Genomic DNA, 18946 nt, shown 5'->3' with positions numbered 1-18946 from the left:
GTATGCATTACAACAGGGAAACGGACAAGGAAATAGCTGAATGTCGCTGAACTCTGTGAAGATAAAATTGCAGGGTTTATCTACGACTGTTAATGTATTCCAAAGATCAGAGCTTTGTTTGGTGTTAGTTTGATGTGAGGTTACAAGGCCCTGCTTGATTAATCCAAGATCGTGTCTGTCTGTACATACTGTCAGTTTCTTTGGCGACTGTAAAATGTAAAATGAAGGAAAGAAAATGTCTCTTGACTACAAAAAAGCTTTGAGGGCGCATCCACAAAAGTCTGAGACTACTTTAGCAGGCAACTCAGCCGATAAATCCTTGAAAGGGCTGTGGGCTGGTATTTAAGAGTGTGGGGAATTAAAAAGTTTTATTCCAGTGAGGAGGTTGCTGTCATTGGTCAATCAGGAAAAAGCTCAGAAAGCGTCTATCAGACTTCTGCAAAATGAACATCATGCTGTGTTGAAGAAGACCTGAATCTAGCAATTGAGACCATAAATTTGTCGAGTTAGAATAGGGCCATTTTCCCATAAAATTACAAAAAAATCTGATTTTTTTTTTAAACCAATGGAGTCGCCCCCTGCTGGCCAATACTAGCTTCACTCTTTAAACCAGGAAGATAAATCCATATTTTATATAGTCATTGAGATGTCAGAATCTTGGTGTTGTTATTAATTCATTGCATTCAGCTTAACTTCATCAGACCTGAGTTTGTACAGCCTCCTCCTTTCTGTCTTTCTGGTCCTCACATGCATGTGGTTACAAATGTGTGGTCCTGTCACATTTTATAACAATAATTACTTAAAATCTAATTGAGTGTGAAGTAGCTTTCATGGTATCCCAAATGACTTCAGACTTAGAGTTCAAGTGTTGAAACAGAAGAAAAACAAAACATCTTAGTTAATTTCAATCTGATTTTGTTTATTTTTATTTTATTTCTGCCTTCTTATTTTTAGTGTATGAAAGAAGTAACACTGGGAACCTATGGTGCACAAGCTTAACCTTACCCTGAATAGTAGTCTTGGGCTGAAGGGAATCAAAAATAGGGATTGGTAAAATGCAGGAAGATGTAATGTTATGGTACTGTGTAGATACTACTAAGCTCTGAAAGCAGAAAAAGGCATACTGCCAAAGGCTTAGTTTAAGTTTAACAGCCGTAGAAAATGTGCTCTAAAATGTGAGAAATGTGAGCTAATGCCTCTGCTTTGGCTCATCAATGCAAATGCCACTTTCACACTTCACTTACATGGCGTTGTCACCAAGCTCCTCATACAGGTTATTGGCAGTGCTTCCCCCTGGTTTGCCTGTTGGCAGTGCCATCTGGATACGGGCTGTTTTGGCACACTCCGCTTGGCGTCTGGACACAGCAGAGAGGGAACACAGTTAGTCTGAAGTTAGAATAAAATCCCTACCTTAGTAGCAAACTGGTCAAAATCATAATCAGCTTCTTTCTTTGCCTGGCGCATACTTTCTATCTGTGCCCTCAAGTAAGACCTTAATTCAACTACTCCTATTCATTTGCAACAGTAAAAATATTTTCACATTGTATTATAGGTACATTTTACTACTACAGTATAGTTAAGTAGGATGTATATGTGTCTATGCATTGGTGGCTATTTTTTTCCCCATGCAAGTTTGTCTGTTCTGCCATTTTTGTCCAGGCTGAAATACTACATTTTAACAACTATTTAAAGAATTGTAATAAAATTTTGCACACACATTGATGACATCAATGACAACAGCTACTAGATGGATTAACATGAAATGTTGTGCACACATTCCTGTCGCTCTCAGGAAAACTATAATCAGTTTTTCTCCAGAACCATCATTTGGTCAAATTTTCAGTCTTACTTTGACCTAAAACACTGATTATAAAAGTGAGTTTCACGGAAAAATGATTTAATGTGCCTCTCAGAAGACTATGAATACACAGCATATTATGAACAGTGCTGTCAGTAAGTAGTAAGTAATTCGAAGTAAGAAATGTTTCCATTAGCCACGGTAAAGCCACTGGTCATATCAGACCAAGTAAGCCTTTAGCAACAAAATCCCTAGAGTGAGGGTGGATTTGATTACTTTTGAACTGTAAATATGAATATGTAAATTATGACATTTCTTATCATTAATGTTACATAGTCTCACTTCAAAAAATCTGCTGGTGTTGATATTCTTATCCAGTCAACTTAATGGTGACTGGGGTTCATGCATGACCACACACAGACATTCTCCAATAAAATCAGTTTTGGACATTTACTGATTCCATGTTCTTCAGTGTTCATTTGTTTGATTGTCCACTGTCCTATCTGTTTCACTGCCTTTTCCGATCTCATTCATTTTATTGCACAAGGGAAGTAAAGAGATTAATCACAATAAATGGTATTTAAGACAGCCATGACATTATAAATATGGTAGAGAGGGAATATGAAAGCAGTACTCACTCTTTGAATCTGGTAGCAGTGGACAGAGCAGATGGGAGACAGGGAAAGAGAGAGAAAGATTAGTGATTATTTGAAAAATAAATCAGACACTAACTTTTATTAGTCAGGATTACTTACTGCAATTTACAAGCAAGTTGGACAACTTGGTCTCCATTATTGTCATTTAGCAACAGAGACAAGTGATTATTATCACGATGATTACTACTGCTCTGTTTTTCTTTCTTTAAGTCTCCTCTCCTCGCTCAGTTATTTGTCTCAGGATGAGTAGCTCTCTCCAGAATGCACCGATCCAGTTTAAATGTGTGTGTATGCACTTGCGTGTGTGTGTTTAGGAGACGGTTGAAATTAATAGCCTTTCACGGTGGTTAGCTAAACAAACTATTAGAATTGGCACTGCGGGACAGGCTGCCATGCTGAATCATCCAGGGAAGTGCCTGGCTCAGGTGATAAAATGATAAATCGAGCAAAAGGACGTCCTGTGGGAGAGACTGCCAACTTTGTCTATTTATATGACTCCCTGCATTCTCTTAAAAGAAATTCATATATTGTCTAAATGACTTTTGTCCTTGCTATCCTTCCAATCAGATCCTACGTGTTGTATAGCTGGTTTAACCTCAAACACAACTGTGTTAGTGGTAGTGAAGTCGAGCTCAGAAATCAAACCAAAGGTACATTAGAAAGAACATTCACTCTCTGACCTCCCTATTTGGTCAGTAGCAGCAATCTGCAATCCTATTTATTCCTGTTGAGAATGTAAATCTTAAATATTAGCTGAAAATAAATATTTAGTTTTAACGAGACAGCAGCGGTTTGTTTCTGGCAAAGGTAACACAGGAGTAAAGAACGCATTTGTTGGGTGGGTATTTTTCAGCTTTGGATGAATGCGCATGAAATCAACTACACAAACCATGTTCATCATAATGAGGGGATATGCCATCTGGTGCAAAAGCATGGCTTAATTATGTTTTTTAAATAGTATTTCTGGACAACATTGGAGATCCAAGGTGAGAGAAATAATCACCCTTTGGACACACAAGTAGCCACCGCTGGTACTCACTTCAGTCTAAGTTGTTCATTAATAATTTTCATTCCACATTTACACAAATGCGTGCTTACTGTTTGTAGGTGATAATGACAATTAGTATGGCAGGGACGCAGCAGATAATGATGATAACTGCCAGAGCCAACAGCGCCCCCTCGGTGTAGCCTACAGTCTGCAGAGCTTTCTTTACACTGGTCACCACTTCGGGGGTTCGGATCTCCAGAATCCGTCCACCAGGAGGGAAGAAGGGCTGGAACTCTTTATTGATGTCTAAGAGTTTACCATCAAGAAACCTTGGGAGGAGAAACACGGTACTATAAGTGTCATCATGTATTTTTGCAATTAACACCAGATATTAACTTCTTTTTCTCTACTACTTATCAGTGCAAATGAAACCAGCATCATGTGCTAATGTGTTGTGGTGAAGGCAGGGAATTTGCTACCAGCTTGATGTTAAACAGGGAGCAAATAACTCAATAACTAAATTTCATTGTAAAATAACTCACACGCACCCACTCACTTGAGCTCTTAGGCTTTTCTTTTGTTTGTATTTTCTCATCCAGAGTGAAGACTGACAAAAGTTACTGAGAACTTTATTTCTTTTTTGTTTAAGCTGCCTGAAAATGCAAAATTGACTTCAGCAAAATACCTGAAAACAATGTCTGAATGGCAGCACTCCAAAAAACTGAGGCCAGTTAATTTACACATTACTAAATTGCAATATAATTTATCAATCAATCAAACTTTATGAATCTTGCACCTTTAAAAAGAAAAAAAAAATACAATTCAAAGTTCTTTCAAAGCCACTGAAAACATCAGATGTTAAAAGTGGATTTAGAGATGAATGCACGTCAAGACAACAAATAATGATGACAGTAAATAAAATATGTATAAATAATAAAACCATACAATTATAAAACACTACACAAAAGTCAGACAAAATAGATTTTAGATTAATAGGTTTTTAGATTACGTTCAGCTCCTCTCAGATCCTCAGGAGGGCCGTTCCAGCAGCTTGGAGCGTAATGGCTGAAAGCAATCACCAAATGTTTTTGTTCTGCTTTGTGGAACAGCTAAAATTTAGGTTAGGTCCTGCCTCATCTTACAATATAAAGCTTTTGGAGGGCTGCCATTTTACTTTTCTTGGATTTGTTAACAAAGTTCTTACTTGTGGAGTTCCTGTCTAGACACAGCTCTATTTGTCAGAGGGTCGATGGCATAAATCATGAGATCTGACTTGGTGTAGTCTTCCTGCTCCAATCCATCACCATGGCGATGGGGCCCAATGGTTTCCACGACAACCTTTGCTCCCGGTATCTGTTCCTGAACGTATCGCTCCAAAATGCTAAGAACAAAAAATGATATGTTTTGATTGATGGGATCACACTTTCCCAACTCCTTCTGGAAACACACATGGCTGACACATATACAAAAACACACCTCTGTGTACACTAGTATGTATTTGCAAACATGTACAGACAAAGCCCACAGACTCAAGTCACACCACACACACCAGACACACACAACCACACAACACATTTTTTTTTTCATCCTGCCAGCCAGGCAAACTCTTGCTGTGCAATATTGATTTCTGTCCCCCCAGAAACACCTGCTCACAGCAGGAATAGTCCCACTAAGGTGTGTGTTTATGTGTGTGTATGTGCATGTGTGCGAGAGAGAAAGCAAGTCAGGCAGAGAGAAAAGATGGTAAGTGCTTTAAAACATCATTATCAAGTTATGGGTTGAGAAAAAAGAAGCAGCAACCTGACTGAGTGGCGGTACAGTGTTTGCAGACGGAGAAAGACCCACTGCTGAGCGTGAACATGGCAGAAATGTAAAATAAAATGTGCAGTTTGTGTTCAGTATTAACATCTTGCCCTTCTTTGAATTAATGAAATACATTAGACGGACTGTGGAGGGAGATAACATTACTTGATTCAAGTAAGTTCCCCAAACAAGGTGAGCTACATTGCAAAGTCAGAGTATCTCACATTTAACACTGCGGTGTGTTGATAAAGCTGTTGGTTGCCAAATGTATGCAATATTTGGACAGGAGACTTTTAAATGAAGAGCTTGTGTTGGCATCAAGGGAAAGAAGTCGTGGTGGGGGAGAAATACATTGGAGCCAACTGGTAGCATCACTGTAAATAACATTTGGCAACATTTCAAATAATAACACTGTGGAAACATATCCTAAAAACAATCCAGGGAAACCCGTCGGGGTCCGAATGCCCATACGCTTAAACAAAAACAGAGAAACACGTAAAACATAAAGATACAGAATGAACAACTTCTGTAACCACAGTTTTGGGGGTTTTAAGACATTAACAGAAACATCGTGTTTTGCTCTGTAACTGCGGTCGAGCTGCAGTGGGCTGATGCCTGTCCCTGTTACAGTCCCAGTGCGGGTTCTAGCTCAACGAAGCACTCGGAGCTTCACTCTTACTAGGACACTTCATGAGGATAAAAACTCTATTTTTAAACACAAGACTGCTTGTGCTCTTTATCAAGTCTTGTTGATTTCCCCATGGTAGCAATTACAGCTTCATCCCTCACAGGAAGACACACCATAACTAAATCAATATAGAAGAACCACTGACTGGAATAAATGTGTAATCTGAGACACCATCACACCAAGGCTAAACCTTAATTTCGACTGTTAATACATACACCCAGCCTAACACAAAACTTTTGTACTATTGCTGACTTTTCAGACTTGTGCTGACATTCAACATATGGATGGCAAGATGTGTTTTTCACGTTATTTCATAAAGTCACATATTGAGAGATATTATAAGAAAAGACTTTTTCTCTCAGGACGTGTGGGTGGCAGAATGATGGATATATCACACAGTTTATGCACCTTACCTGAGCAGCTTGTCTTTGTTTTTCTCCACATAGGTTGGAGGGACATTTGATACGACCACCTGCATGTCCAGCTGGTTCACGACGGACACCTACACGGCAGAATGAAATGCAAATAGAACTCACTTCTACATTTAAACTGGACTTAAAACAGCATGTTCGTCTGTGAATTTTCTCACTAAACCATATCAAGAAAGATAACATTTCTACTTTATTTATCTACTTCAAGGACATAAATCCCTGTAAATCTTATGGCAATTAACTTAAATCATGTCATTCAATTTAATTTAAGGGAAATGTAGAATACAAGATTAAATAACCCTCCTTTAGGAACATTATAGACCTGCCACCAGAGTAAAAAATGTAGAGATACACACCACTATCTCTGCCTTGCTGCTGTGTCCTTGACCATAGTTGTCTGTAGCAACCACCTCAAACTTAAAATATGATCTTCTCATGTTGCGGTACATGATTGCCGTCTTCACCACGCCAGTGTAAGGTTCGATAACAAAGCCGTCTTTGCTGTCTTTAGTGTCTTTTCCAGCAGGAGGAGGAATGATGAGTCGGTATATCATAGAACTGTAGTTACCAGTGTCTTGGTCCAGGGCCTGTAAAACAAGGAAAATAAGAATCACAGCACGGTGTCATTATCCTAATCATTATAATAATCACCATTACAATGAAATGTCATCGTCATTATCCATGCTAACAACATTGTGATCAAGTCATTGGCGCCATTATCGCAATAATCAATTCTTTGATCTGTGATGATTCTCATCATGATAATGCTCCCTCTGCCTCCTCATTTAATTGAGCAGCTAATCAATACACAGCGCTATACTGATTAGGTCACAAATGATTACTTGTCTGTCTAGTATTTCTTACTCACCAAAGGCCACATAATATTATTGATATTTTCTACCAGATTATGTTTTCTAGTTGTGGGGAGACTTTCAGTCCTGTTGGTGTAGTACTATGAGTCAGCAGTAGGGGGTAAAGTGGTGCTTTGAGCCTTATGCAGGTCTGTTCATGAGTTCTGTCATTCTGGTCAACTCTCAATCCTCTCCCTCATTCACACATTCATGCAAACCCCACATTCATATCCAGATACACAACCAGACAGGCGGACATTGATTTATTGCCGGGTCTTTATGACAGGGGCTGAGAGTATAGAATCCACTTTCAACTCTGAGACACCCACCACATCAAAGGTAACAATATAATAGCAGGAAACAAGAAAAAGGGACCTTTTTCTTATGGCCAGGGAATTAGGAAATGGAAGCAAGGAAGAAATAAAGCAAATAAAGAGGCATACATATAAAAAGATAAGGGAACATGGGGGTAGTGAGTTAAGAAAAGAAGTATAGATTTTGTGTGTGTATTTTTTAATGTAATAACTTTTCAGGGGTACATACATACTATACTTGTGTATAATTGTGTCCAAAATACACTTACATATGAATTCAAAGCAAGTTTTGAGAATGTAATGTCTTCACAACACTGCAAAAATTAACTATCAGTATGGATACTAAAATACTTTAATTTCTTAATCCACAGGTGTAATCCATCGCTCTAAAGTCATTTTTTGAGTGTCTTTGAACAGTGCAAGCATTGCATCATTTCCTTCACTTTCTATACAATAATAAAGTATGGTGATTACTTGTATACCAAATGAAGACCAGAATCATGCAAAGATGAGTGGATATTTTGCATACACTTAATATTTAATGTGGAACTGGGACAGTGGTGGAGATTGAAAACTTATATAGGCATCTCTTTAACAGTGTACAAAAACATATCCTCAAAAATAAACACACTGACATGCAAATTTAACAAAATTAGCATGTGGCATAAAGATTTCAGTGTTTTTAAAGCCCTACCCAGTTTTGTCAAGCCCAGTTTGACAGGAAATCAAAAGCCAAAACAAAAGAAACCACCCAGAATCCTCTGCACACCTGAGGCTCATTCAAAAGCATTTTTACAAGATCGCTGAATCACTTGATCAGACTGACGAACACACTGCAGCCTCCTCATTAATGTCAATAAAAGTTGATGCCACCAAAATGCTCTTGCAAAAAAAATGTGAAGAAAGGGAAGGGACTGTGTTTTTCAATCAAATGCATGCCAGTCCTCACCTGTGTGTCACCTGTGTCACGATCCTTGTTCAATCACAGCAACTTTTATTTGCAATTCCAGCAGATAACGAAAAAAAAAACACCTTCATACACAACAAGTAGGTTGAAGAGTGAATCTGTTGCACTGGTTCCACTATACAATCTCTGGTGGACCAACCACTGCTGGGTGACAGAAAACATGTCACTAACTGTGTGCCGCTTGTCACTTTTCTTTGGAACGTTGCCACAGACACCCAGTTTGCATTAGTACAAAGCCAAAGGCTTTCATCTGCAAGCCAAATGCTCATTCACAAATTGTGTTGCCTCGCTCAGTGACAGTTAGTGACTTAACAGAGAGCTTATTAATTTAAAAAGTCCCAATTTTGCATTGTTTGTGGCAGGAAACAGTGACAGAAACCTCTTTGGAAAGACAAAATGTGACTTAAAACGAATAAGAAGAAACAAACAATCTTTGGAGGTAATAGTTTGCTAAAGTGAGTCTCATCTGCAGTCTAATCGATATCTGTGTTCTGGCATCCTCTGAGGGACAAAAAGACAGAACTCCTGCATGTGCACTTGAACACGTACACTCTGAAGGCAATGAAACCATACACACAGATAACAAAATGTACTGTATACACACACACACAAACACACAGAGAGACACACAAACTCATTAAGACAACGTGCGTGCTTCAGACAGATGTGAGGGAATTAGTTATACTTGAGTGAAACCACTGAGATAGAAAATGCACATGCTCTCAAACTTTCCATCGTTTGTCTCACTCACTCTTTCATCTGGTGTGCTTCCAGCATCCCTGTCCATCTTTCTACGCCGCCCAAACTCCATCTATTCACACACCCATGAATCATGTATGTCTTCCCTACCTTCTTCTGTCCACTCAGTTTCTGTCTCAGCAGGATGACAGTTATCTTTATCTGACCATCAATCCTCTCTCTTCCTTAAAAATACCAGATCCATTCCCTCTGCCTGTGGTATCTGAGCCAGTAAGCAGGCGATTAACATTTCCTGTCAGTCTACTTAAGTATTTAAGGAGGTCAGGTGGCTGTAGAGCAGTTTATTGTAAACCTGCTCTAGCTAAATATGGTCTCAACATTGAAAATCTGTATGCAAAACCACCACCTCAGGTGTTAGCAGCAGAATAGCAAATTGAGATAACAGGTGTACGAGTGAGAAAAGCACATTTTCTACACTTGCGAAACTGTGATTTTTGAATGTGACTCTTTGTTGCATACTCTCATACTTACACTCTCATCTTTCCTGTCACTCGGCGTGTATGATCTAATGAAGCAGGAATATCTAAGAATGATTTTAAAAACCGTAATAAAATATTAAAGCAGATACTTTTCTGCCAGAGACCCAGCCCGAGTCTCTTGTGGCATCCAGGCTCATTAAAATATATTGCTACTTCTCAGATGGAGGCTGTAAGAGATACACTCTATGACCCATTTTGGGTCCTGAAAGGCATTTTAATAATATGAAAGACGCGCGAGTTGTTTACAGTGATATAAAATTCTCATGAGTACAAAAAAAAAAGTCCAACAAAAGAGATGTATTAATTAACGGGAGGATAGAGGTAGACGTCGAGGGAGAAACAAAGACACAGAAAATAATGTGACCAGTTAATCTAGCTACTTACTGGGCTAAATACTTCATTTAAAAAACACAAAACAAGCACAAAAGTCTACACAGTTATCTACAACTACAGTTGAATTCATAACTGAAAAAAACTAAACACCATGAGCTTCACAAAGACATTGTTAACTGAAAGTAAGAAGCACTTCAGCAAGCCAACTCATGTGGAACAGATTATTATGTAGAATATGTACATGTATTAATGTTTGGTGTCTAAGCTCTGAGTCTGTTGCTCCCCTCAGAAAAACATCACACTCAACACTGCAGGGAGAGGGGAGTAACAACACCCACTTCCCCTTCTAGGGTGATGTGAACTCAGAGCCTACAGGTGGACGCAGGGGCGGATGTGGGGCTTTTGACATTCTAAATGAGCAACAGTAGCGGCAGCCTTAGCTACAGCATAGCTTTCCAAGTCAGCAGAGCACTGATGGCTTAAGTAAATGACTGAAAGAATTTGTTGCATGGATGTTGCTGTGAGAGGAGAATGCCATGTGTGATCGACTGGGGCTGCCTGAAGCTGCTTTGCTTCACTAATCACATTATATTGTCATGTGTTCCTATATTTTACCCCCCCTTCAGTTTGACTGTATATGTATGTGTCTGTACGCCCATACCTGTACTTGCAAGACGGAGGTAAACGTTTTGGCATCTTCAGCGACTCCTCCGATGTAAAGAGATTTGCTGAAAACGGGCGGGTGATCGTTCTCATCCTGGATGTCGATGATCACCTTCGCTGTGTTAGCTACGACACACAGACACAATTAATACGTTACGATACACTTCTGCAAAAAGTAGTGCAGCATTTTCAGTGCAGAGCTGCCTGACTGCCAGAACTGCATTGAATTTCTATTGCAGTTGTCTCAAGAGAATAAGACACTGTGGGATGAAAAAGCAAATAAACTAAAAGAAATTAACTATCAGGACAAACACGGTCATCGATGTAAATCACCCATAACCAAGACCAGTCAGTAGTATTCAGCCGCAGCCTCATATCAGCGAGAAAAGCAACAGCAGCTATCTGGCAGGGAAAGTGTTCACTTCTGCATTGTCTGCAGGTGCCGCAAGTGTTACAAAAGCAGCAGCTATTGCTTGTAGGTGATAATATCGACATGTCTAGACTTTAGGTCTAAATTGTTGCTGCTGTTGCTTTCTTTTTCTATAGGTTTTACAGGCTGGCAAGTGTAGCACTGGTCTGATAATGACTGAACTGCCTCTCCTAGTGTAAAATCCACAGCCAAATTTAGCACTCGACTCCATGAGGTGAGCAGAAGCATTTTGAGAAAACAAAGACAGCAGAGGAGAAGAGCGAGTAACCCTGCTCTGATCCATCTGATGAAATTTATGTGTATCAATAACGTCACTGGTCATGACTGTTGACAAAATTGCAGTTGACATCATGGTCTTTCCAAGTTCAAAGTCTTCAAGAAAAATGACAAGATCAAAAATCAGGCTTTGTATCAATAATACCACAAGAGCTATTTTGAATTCCACACGCAAATTGCACGGAAACATCTATTTTAAATGACGTATAAAGTAGATTAAACATTGCTGCGATGCAACCAAGGCACGCATTCAGTATGAGACAAAACACCATGCCAACGAGCCTCTGTCATTTACATTCAGCGACTGCAACAAGGGTCTTGCATTAAGACTTGAGATGTGTATCTCACCCACAATAAAGTGCAACAGAATATTACTGACCAAAAGAGAGGGGTGAATCATGATGTGTCAGAAAGACAAAACAAAGTCCATGATTGTGAACTGCTCAAGTTTTACACCAAGACAGACAAAAGATGCACATGAGAGGCACATGACAAGAAAAAGCTACCAGAAGCAAACATTAACCTTCTGGTGTATGAACGTCCAATGAGACACGATACGGGAATATCTATTTACAATTCCAACCTTCACTTAAATTAGAAAAACGGATTTAACACATTGTTAGAATGCTATTGATTTGTAGCCTGATTAAAATGCGTACAAAAAAAAGATTGAAAGAGATTTGCTAATGACTACAATGATTTATAGTTTTAATCTGCACAGAAGGCTTAAATTCAAATAGCTGGATGAAATGAGAAGAACAGCACGCGGTAAATGCTGTAATTAAAGGAGAAAGGAGAAACCTGGGGAGATAAGCGTCAATTAAGAAGAATGCAGATATGTTTTGAAAGAAAGGAAAAAAGAAAACAGACCGGGAGACAGACAGGAAAAAGGCAGAAAAAAATTCAAGAAGATAGACAGAGAAGGGAAATGATAGAGACTAATTAGAGCCATTTTCACTACAGTTATCATTTTAATTATAAATTGTGAAAACTTTTTTTTGGTTGGTCTTTCCTCCCACATGCAACTGAGGGGAAATTCATTTTTTGATGGATTGAAATGGGGACAGAAATGAAAGAAAATTAGGAGAGAACAAAGAGAGATAAAAGTACAAAAAAACCACAATGAAACAGACTGAAAGACTTAAAGGCTGTGCTCAGATCACAGCACATTCAGTTAAAGTGAAAACTGACATGCACAGATCACTCCATACCAGTGTTTGGAAAAAGTTCACAGCTTCACAGATAAAATCTCCAATCTTCCAAACTGCACACAAGCTTTATGTCACCACTTTGATCACTTTGATTCTGGACAGTTACACAAATGTGTAACACCAAAGATCTATGACGGCCAACGAGACCCGAATTTAGTAGGAGGAAGAGGAAAGGCGAGCATTTTAAAACAGCAGCAGAAGAAGACAACAAGCTGGTGCAGCCTGCAGATTCGACAGACAGCCGAGAGAGAGAAAAAAAATCTGCGCGACAGGTAACAACATCTGCGAAGGCCCAACAGAACATGTTTTCCAAGACATGTAACTGCATAGACAAGGAGAGAAGGTGGGGAGAACTTGTAAAAGGTTAAAGTAGAGAGAGAGAGAGAGGGAGAGAGAGAGAGAGAGGGAGAGAGAGAGGGAGAGAGAGGGAGAGAGAGAGAGGGAGAGAGGGAGAGAGATGGAGGGATTGTGCATTTGCAGAAGAGAAAGCTGCAGCCTGTGGCAACTATCTGAATATCACATAGTGAGTCACGCAATTTTTTAATCCTGAAGAGTGTGTGTGTGTGTGTGTGTGTGTGTGTGTGTATGTAATTAGAGAGAACAGAATGTGTGAAATCTTTGGTGATGCAACCCGATGTCAAAAGAAAGTCCTGTAATCTTACAGTTCATAAACACAACTGCACACTTACTCTTCGAGGGAGCTCGGAGGTTCGAGGACACCACTCTCATGGAGTCTGCCTCCACCTTTAGAACAAAGCTGGAATTGGCCTCATAGTCCAAGGCCCTGGCTGTGGAAATCACCCCTGTTGTTTCATTTAATGCAAACGCACCTGGAGAGAGAACCAGAGACACAGAGTTCAGGAAAGACGGCAAGAGTGGGAATAAAATGAAAGAAACAGAGAACAAAGTATTACTGAGAAAAGTCAAAAAGGGGCACAGAGGCATCGTTTCTTTTAAAACTTTCTTGTATAAAGCAGTTGGATAGTGAGTGGACATTTTTTTCTTTATATACAGAAAAGGCGGTCGTGTGCCCTGAGCTGTTGACAGAAAGAATTTGAAATTGAATGTTTTTTAGTAAAAAAAAGTTTTAGCTCTAAATGGCAGCAAAAAAACAAGCACCCTAACCAGAAATCTATTAGTCCAAGGCCCCATTTATACTTGTCATTTCAAGTACTTTATAACCAGATAAAATCCAGATCAAATTTAAAATTGCGTTGTTTGCTCTCAGTCACATCACTAAATGTAAGTCAAGGTAGGTCCTACTCCAGCAAAATGGTGGTGGTAATTCACCTAAAAGCTGTTCGTTTATAGCCAAAACAAAACTTAGCAATTTAGCCAAAATAAGAGCCTCATTTATGCTATGCATAAACCTTTCGTATGACTGTATGCACTAAAACGGAGGTGCTTTCTTCTTGACGTTTCAATGTGACAAAGAGAAAGACGGTGAACTGCAGTGTAATTCCATCTTCAAAGAGTACAGACCATGTTAGAGGCCATTTCTTCAGTCCCACGTGGAGACCAAAAACTAATCATCCATGTTGGAGAGATGGATCCATTTACACCTATTCAAAACTGAACAAAATGCATCTCAAGTCACCTCCTGCACCACCTCTTCTCATCTGCCTAAGACACATGAAACAGCTGGTTACAACTGAGCGAAAACCCTTCAATATAGGGAAGTGATGTTTGTAATTTGGAAAGCCTGAGAAAGAATATTTTAGTCGCATGTATGTCCTTTGTTGTTCTGTCTCCACAAAACTGGTGGCTTGATAACAGACGCATTGTATGAGATATAATACAATATATCAGATAAGATAATAACAGCTTAGGCTTATAACATAGTGTATAAGTTGATGGTATGAGTGCGAGTCAGCTTTATCAGCGGTCAGACAGCTCCAAAACCGAAACCCACAGCAAGCACTGCTCTGCGTACAAAAAGCTGGAAGTATACTCGCCTCCCTCGTTCCCTTCGATGATGGAGTAGATGATAGTTTGATTGACAGCAGCTGCAACGATGGCTCCCACTGGGGTTCCAACAGCAGCCTCCTCGCTCACGGGTGGAAACCTGGGAATGGATCAGTCAATCAGTATCAACTGATAAGAAAATTAAATATGTTCATGTAGACTGTGGGCCCACTCTGTCTCAAGGGTCGACTGCAATTTGGCAAGTTAAACACAACCAAGAGTTCTGTCTGTCAGATGCATCCAACATATTTTACTCCTCATTGCTGACAGCTTTCTGTGCCTTTACTTTACCCCGAAAGATAAAATTTATGTGCAACAGAATATATAGTAATGTGAAGCTTAATGTCAAAACTGTTATTTCTTCACATTCTGCTGATAATTGTAGTTCATTTTTAAGTGTTTTAAACAACAAATGTCACATATAGCTCCTTCAAGTTAATGTACTGAATCATACAAAGCCTCCTGCATGGTCCTTTAAGATGGTGCACAGTGTGTTTGGCTAAAACTTGCTCTGATGCAGTACATTTGAAAAAAGAAAAGGGTGTCTGACAGGCCCTATTAGAAGCCTGCGCCAGATGGTGAAATTAAACTACCAACAGCCTTGAAACAGAACTGAGGCATTGTCTTGCTTTTGTCCACCTACCTCTCACTGCATGCAGTGGACAGTTTTCCCTTCTTAGAAGCTTGACAGATTTTTCTTAAAATCTGGCAACTCTCAAATTTCCTACAGATTTCGCTCCATTAAACAAACCCAGTCCAGTCATTAGGCCAACCGTCACAGCTGGCTAAACATTATAACATGGGCTACCAACTGGCTGAGCTATCAAGTAATCACAACGTGATAAATGGGACTGTTGGAGAGCTGTGTGTGTGTGTGTGTGTGTGTGTGTGTGTGTGTGTGTGTGTGTGTGAACTGACTTTGTGTAGAGTCAACTGTTCAAGTTAACTGCTTCTCTCTCTACAAAAATGTAATAAAACTGACATCTATGACATGAATATATATTTAAATGGAAAAAAAAAGTATTGTGTTGCATAACAAAGTAAATCCAGAAAAGGATTCTGGAAGGAAGTTTTCAAACCTTTGCCACTTGAAAGTCTGTGGATAAACAATACTCTTGATATTGTATAAAAAAAAAACCACTGAGAAGGGAAATAAAGAAAATGTTTTCATTCACAGCAAAATGCTTTTAAAATTATACCGAATGGGACTTTAATAGGATTCAAGTGGATCCCAGTGTGCAGTTGGAACAAAAAAATGAGAAACACCAAGAGCGCAGTCATGTTGTTTAGCTGCAACGGCAACACAAATACAGTCCATCAATAAATTTTGGCTTGTTTTGTAGTAGTGCAATAACTTAAAAACATGGAATTATATTATTCCTCTTTTCTTGCTGGAGTATTTATCCCTCTCACTTGTTTTTACAACTCTTTTGTCTCATTCTCTCCACTCCTCCTTCTTCACACTAACATTTAAATTTTCCACTGTGATTCATTCCATTCACAGCAATCTACAGTTCTCCTCCTGCATCCATATCTCCTCTTCTCTCCATCTTTTACCTTCACCCCCCTCCCTCTGCTTCCTTTAAACTGCTGCTTCCAGCCAACATCCCAGCTGATCTGAGCTACAATTATTATCCATTCCTCCATCCCTTCCTCTCCACAATTCCCAAATTGACAGAGGTGAAGGAGCACAATGAAAAGGATGCTTTCCCACACACACAAGCCTGATACATCAGACTATGTGCACACATACAGTGCAATCACACCAACACACATGACTACTTGTGGATGGCTCAAAACACATTTACAGGCATAAAGATGCATATAAGCACACGGGACTCCATGCATATGAACAGTACATTACATACACTCACACACACACACCTCTCTTTATCAAGCTCCTGTTCCAGCCTCCTGTGCTCTCTAATCATTGCTGTCCTAACTACTGCAAGCTGGGCTGATACTGATAACAACAGAAACACACACACAAGCATGTCCTGATATACTTGTGAGGACACTGTACTGACTTTCATTCAATCCCTGGAGACTTACTCTAGCTGTATTGTCCTCATGATGGTAACTCTAAATCTTAAGCCTAAAAAATGAAAGTGTTACCTTGTGGCGACAGAATGTTTTGAGACAGTGTGAGCAAGTGCGTGCACGCACACACACACACATAGGCACACACATATTACATATACCACAGGAACGTATTCAGGCTGAATGTAGGCTATAGGACATAAGCCTCAACAGCTGCGAGCGCTGGGTGTTTCAGCAGTGTGAGGGGACAGACAGAATTATGAGGACAGTGACAGATGCTGGCAATGATAGCCTCCTCTCTGTGAGTCTTTCCCTTATAACCACTGCCATTCGCTTGTCCCACTCATTATGTGTTTTTTTGGTTTTTTTTGCTTTTCTGCCATCTCTTTCAGATATGTATGATTTATCATCATCATCCAGTCTTGTCATTATTCTCTCTGTCGCTCTTCACACGGCTCCATTTCATTTCTCTTTCACTGTGGTGATTCTGGTTCCCTCACTTATTTTAATCTTTTCCTCAGCATCTCTTTGTCCAAATCAAACCACAGTATCCTCTGTGCTGAGTGCTGCTTTGGTTCTGTAAGGCTTAGGCAATCCCTCCTTACTGAGGCTTTCTTTCTAACATGGAAGTCATGCTTGATCTACAGTATGACATACCGTAGTTTGCAGGGCAAACTCAGGTCAGTCAAATCTTATTAGTTATCATTATCTAAACTTTGCAACACCTTGTAAGTTGCACAAAAGCACACAGCATGTTTTAAACACTAAAATGCGCAGCTTCTGTGTGAACACTTTTTGGTTTGATCTACCTGTCATGATGTGGCACCCCTGAGCATAAACATGGAATCCCTGACTGGAAGACTGATATGAATATCAACCAGACAGGTGGGAGGCTGCGCACAATGTGAGCTGTTTTACAGAAAAGTTCAGAGTTGTTTATATCTCATTGCTGTCTAAATCAAGATTATAGTTAGCCAAAGACTACATACTAGCAGAAAAATATTTAATCAAGGGAAAAAAATGACACCTAATCTGGCAGAAATCTATCAGTTATGGGTAATTTAATCTGTAAGGTGTCTATGAAGTGTTTTAACCATATGAATTCAATGGTAAAGCTGTTTATTGTTGTTAAGAGCAGGCAAACTGTTCTGAAAAGTGGTTTAGCGAACAGAGCGAGAAAATATTAACTTAACATTCATTTAATTCTGTTGGAGATTAAACCTTTATTGATGGAAAGGGGAGGGGGCTCAAAGAATTATATGTTAAATATGATCCGTAGAGTTTTTCTGCCATAGAGGTTTGTCAGCTAGCTAATGACTGGACGATCAGTCCACTTTATCAGGAAAACTGAAAACTGTGGGTTGTGGTTAAACCAAGAAGCTGACAACTAAAGCTACGGAGGGATCCTTCAATGTTGTTACTGTCTTTCATCCAGACTTTTTTACTCACTTTATCTGCTTTTTATGGTAAAAGGTTCCAAGTTAAGCCATCTGTCGACAATCTGGAGGGATAAATGAGGTGTGTATACCATCCAAAAACTGATTCTCTTTCTCCAACTCGCCCTAACTCTTGTGGACTGAATATTTTTAACATCTAGCGGTCAGCAGCCAAAGCTAGCAGCAAAGTTTACTACACAAACGCCAAAGTAAAATGCCAACATGCTGTTCTTTCCTACAGTCGCCACGTTTTCAGTTTCTTCCTGCTTCTTCCATCCCTCCCTTTACAGAGGGTTGCTAATTGGCTGTAGGACTTTCATTAGGAAGCAGTTAAGTGAGGCATCTTTACTGCCTGCAGTAATAGCCAGTTCAGGCTGGTTGGAGTACCATAAGTTACTTCTTCTCCTGCTGTGGCCAGGCTTCAGTTTTCAGTTCACCTGTCCCAACACTTATGCAGAAATGTTGGTTGAAATCCAAACAGTTTTCTGATAAAGCAGGTGTTGCAATTTTACAGCTTCAGACTATCCATCCATCCATCCATTTTCTATAGCGCTTATCCATCAGGGTCGCGGGGGGCTGGAGCCTATCCCAGTTGACTACGGGCGAGAGGCGGGGTTCACCCTGGACTGGTTGCCAGTCAATCGCAGGGCCAACACACAAAGACAAACAACCACACACTCTCACACTCACACCTAGGGGCAATTTAGAGTAGCCAATTAACCTAATGTGCATGTTTTTGGTATTGTGGGAGGAAGCCGGAGAACCCGGAGAAAACCCACGCAGGCACAGGGAGAACATGCAAACTCCACGTAGAAGGGCCCAGACCGGCATTCGAACCTGGAACCCTCTTGCTATGAG

At 39.8% G+C, this 18946-nt stretch overlaps 1 protein-coding gene across 8 annotated transcripts in view; it reads right to left on the bottom strand.

Moving 5' to 3' along the window:
* The window catches only part of LOC124052847 (protocadherin-15-like), a 159333-nt gene that overhangs the window by 24044 nt on the left and 116343 nt on the right, over positions 1–18946 (bottom strand). For 7 of the 8 annotated variants that reach the window (XR_006842064.1, XR_006842065.1, XM_046377567.1 and 4 more), the window contains 9 exons: positions 14603–14712; positions 13337–13477; positions 10729–10856; positions 6721–6951; positions 6347–6435; positions 4647–4823; positions 3553–3771; positions 2437–2445; positions 1245–1355 (listed from right to left, as the gene is read on the bottom strand). Coding sequence is in view for 6 of the 8 variants with exons in the window: in XM_046377567.1 (XP_046233523.1) it covers positions 1245–1355; positions 2437–2445; positions 3553–3771; positions 4647–4823; positions 6347–6435; positions 6721–6951; positions 10729–10856; positions 13337–13477; positions 14603–14712 (1215 nt within the window). In the remaining 2 variants the exon portion in view is untranslated. Of the gene's footprint in view, positions 1–896; positions 1025–1244; positions 1356–2436; positions 2446–3552; positions 3772–4646; positions 4824–6346; positions 6436–6720; positions 6952–10728; positions 10857–13336; positions 13478–14602; positions 14713–18946 lie in introns of those variants that run through there. The other variant, XM_046377573.1, reaches the window with a different exon arrangement.

The sequence above is a fragment of the Scatophagus argus genome, chromosome 21, assembly GCF_020382885.2.
Source record: "Scatophagus argus isolate fScaArg1 chromosome 21, fScaArg1.pri, whole genome shotgun sequence".
NCBI lineage: Eukaryota > Metazoa > Chordata > Actinopteri > Scatophagidae > Scatophagus > Scatophagus argus.
Note: the sequence above shows the minus strand (reverse complement) of the source record. Positions and strands in the feature narration are given on the sequence as shown.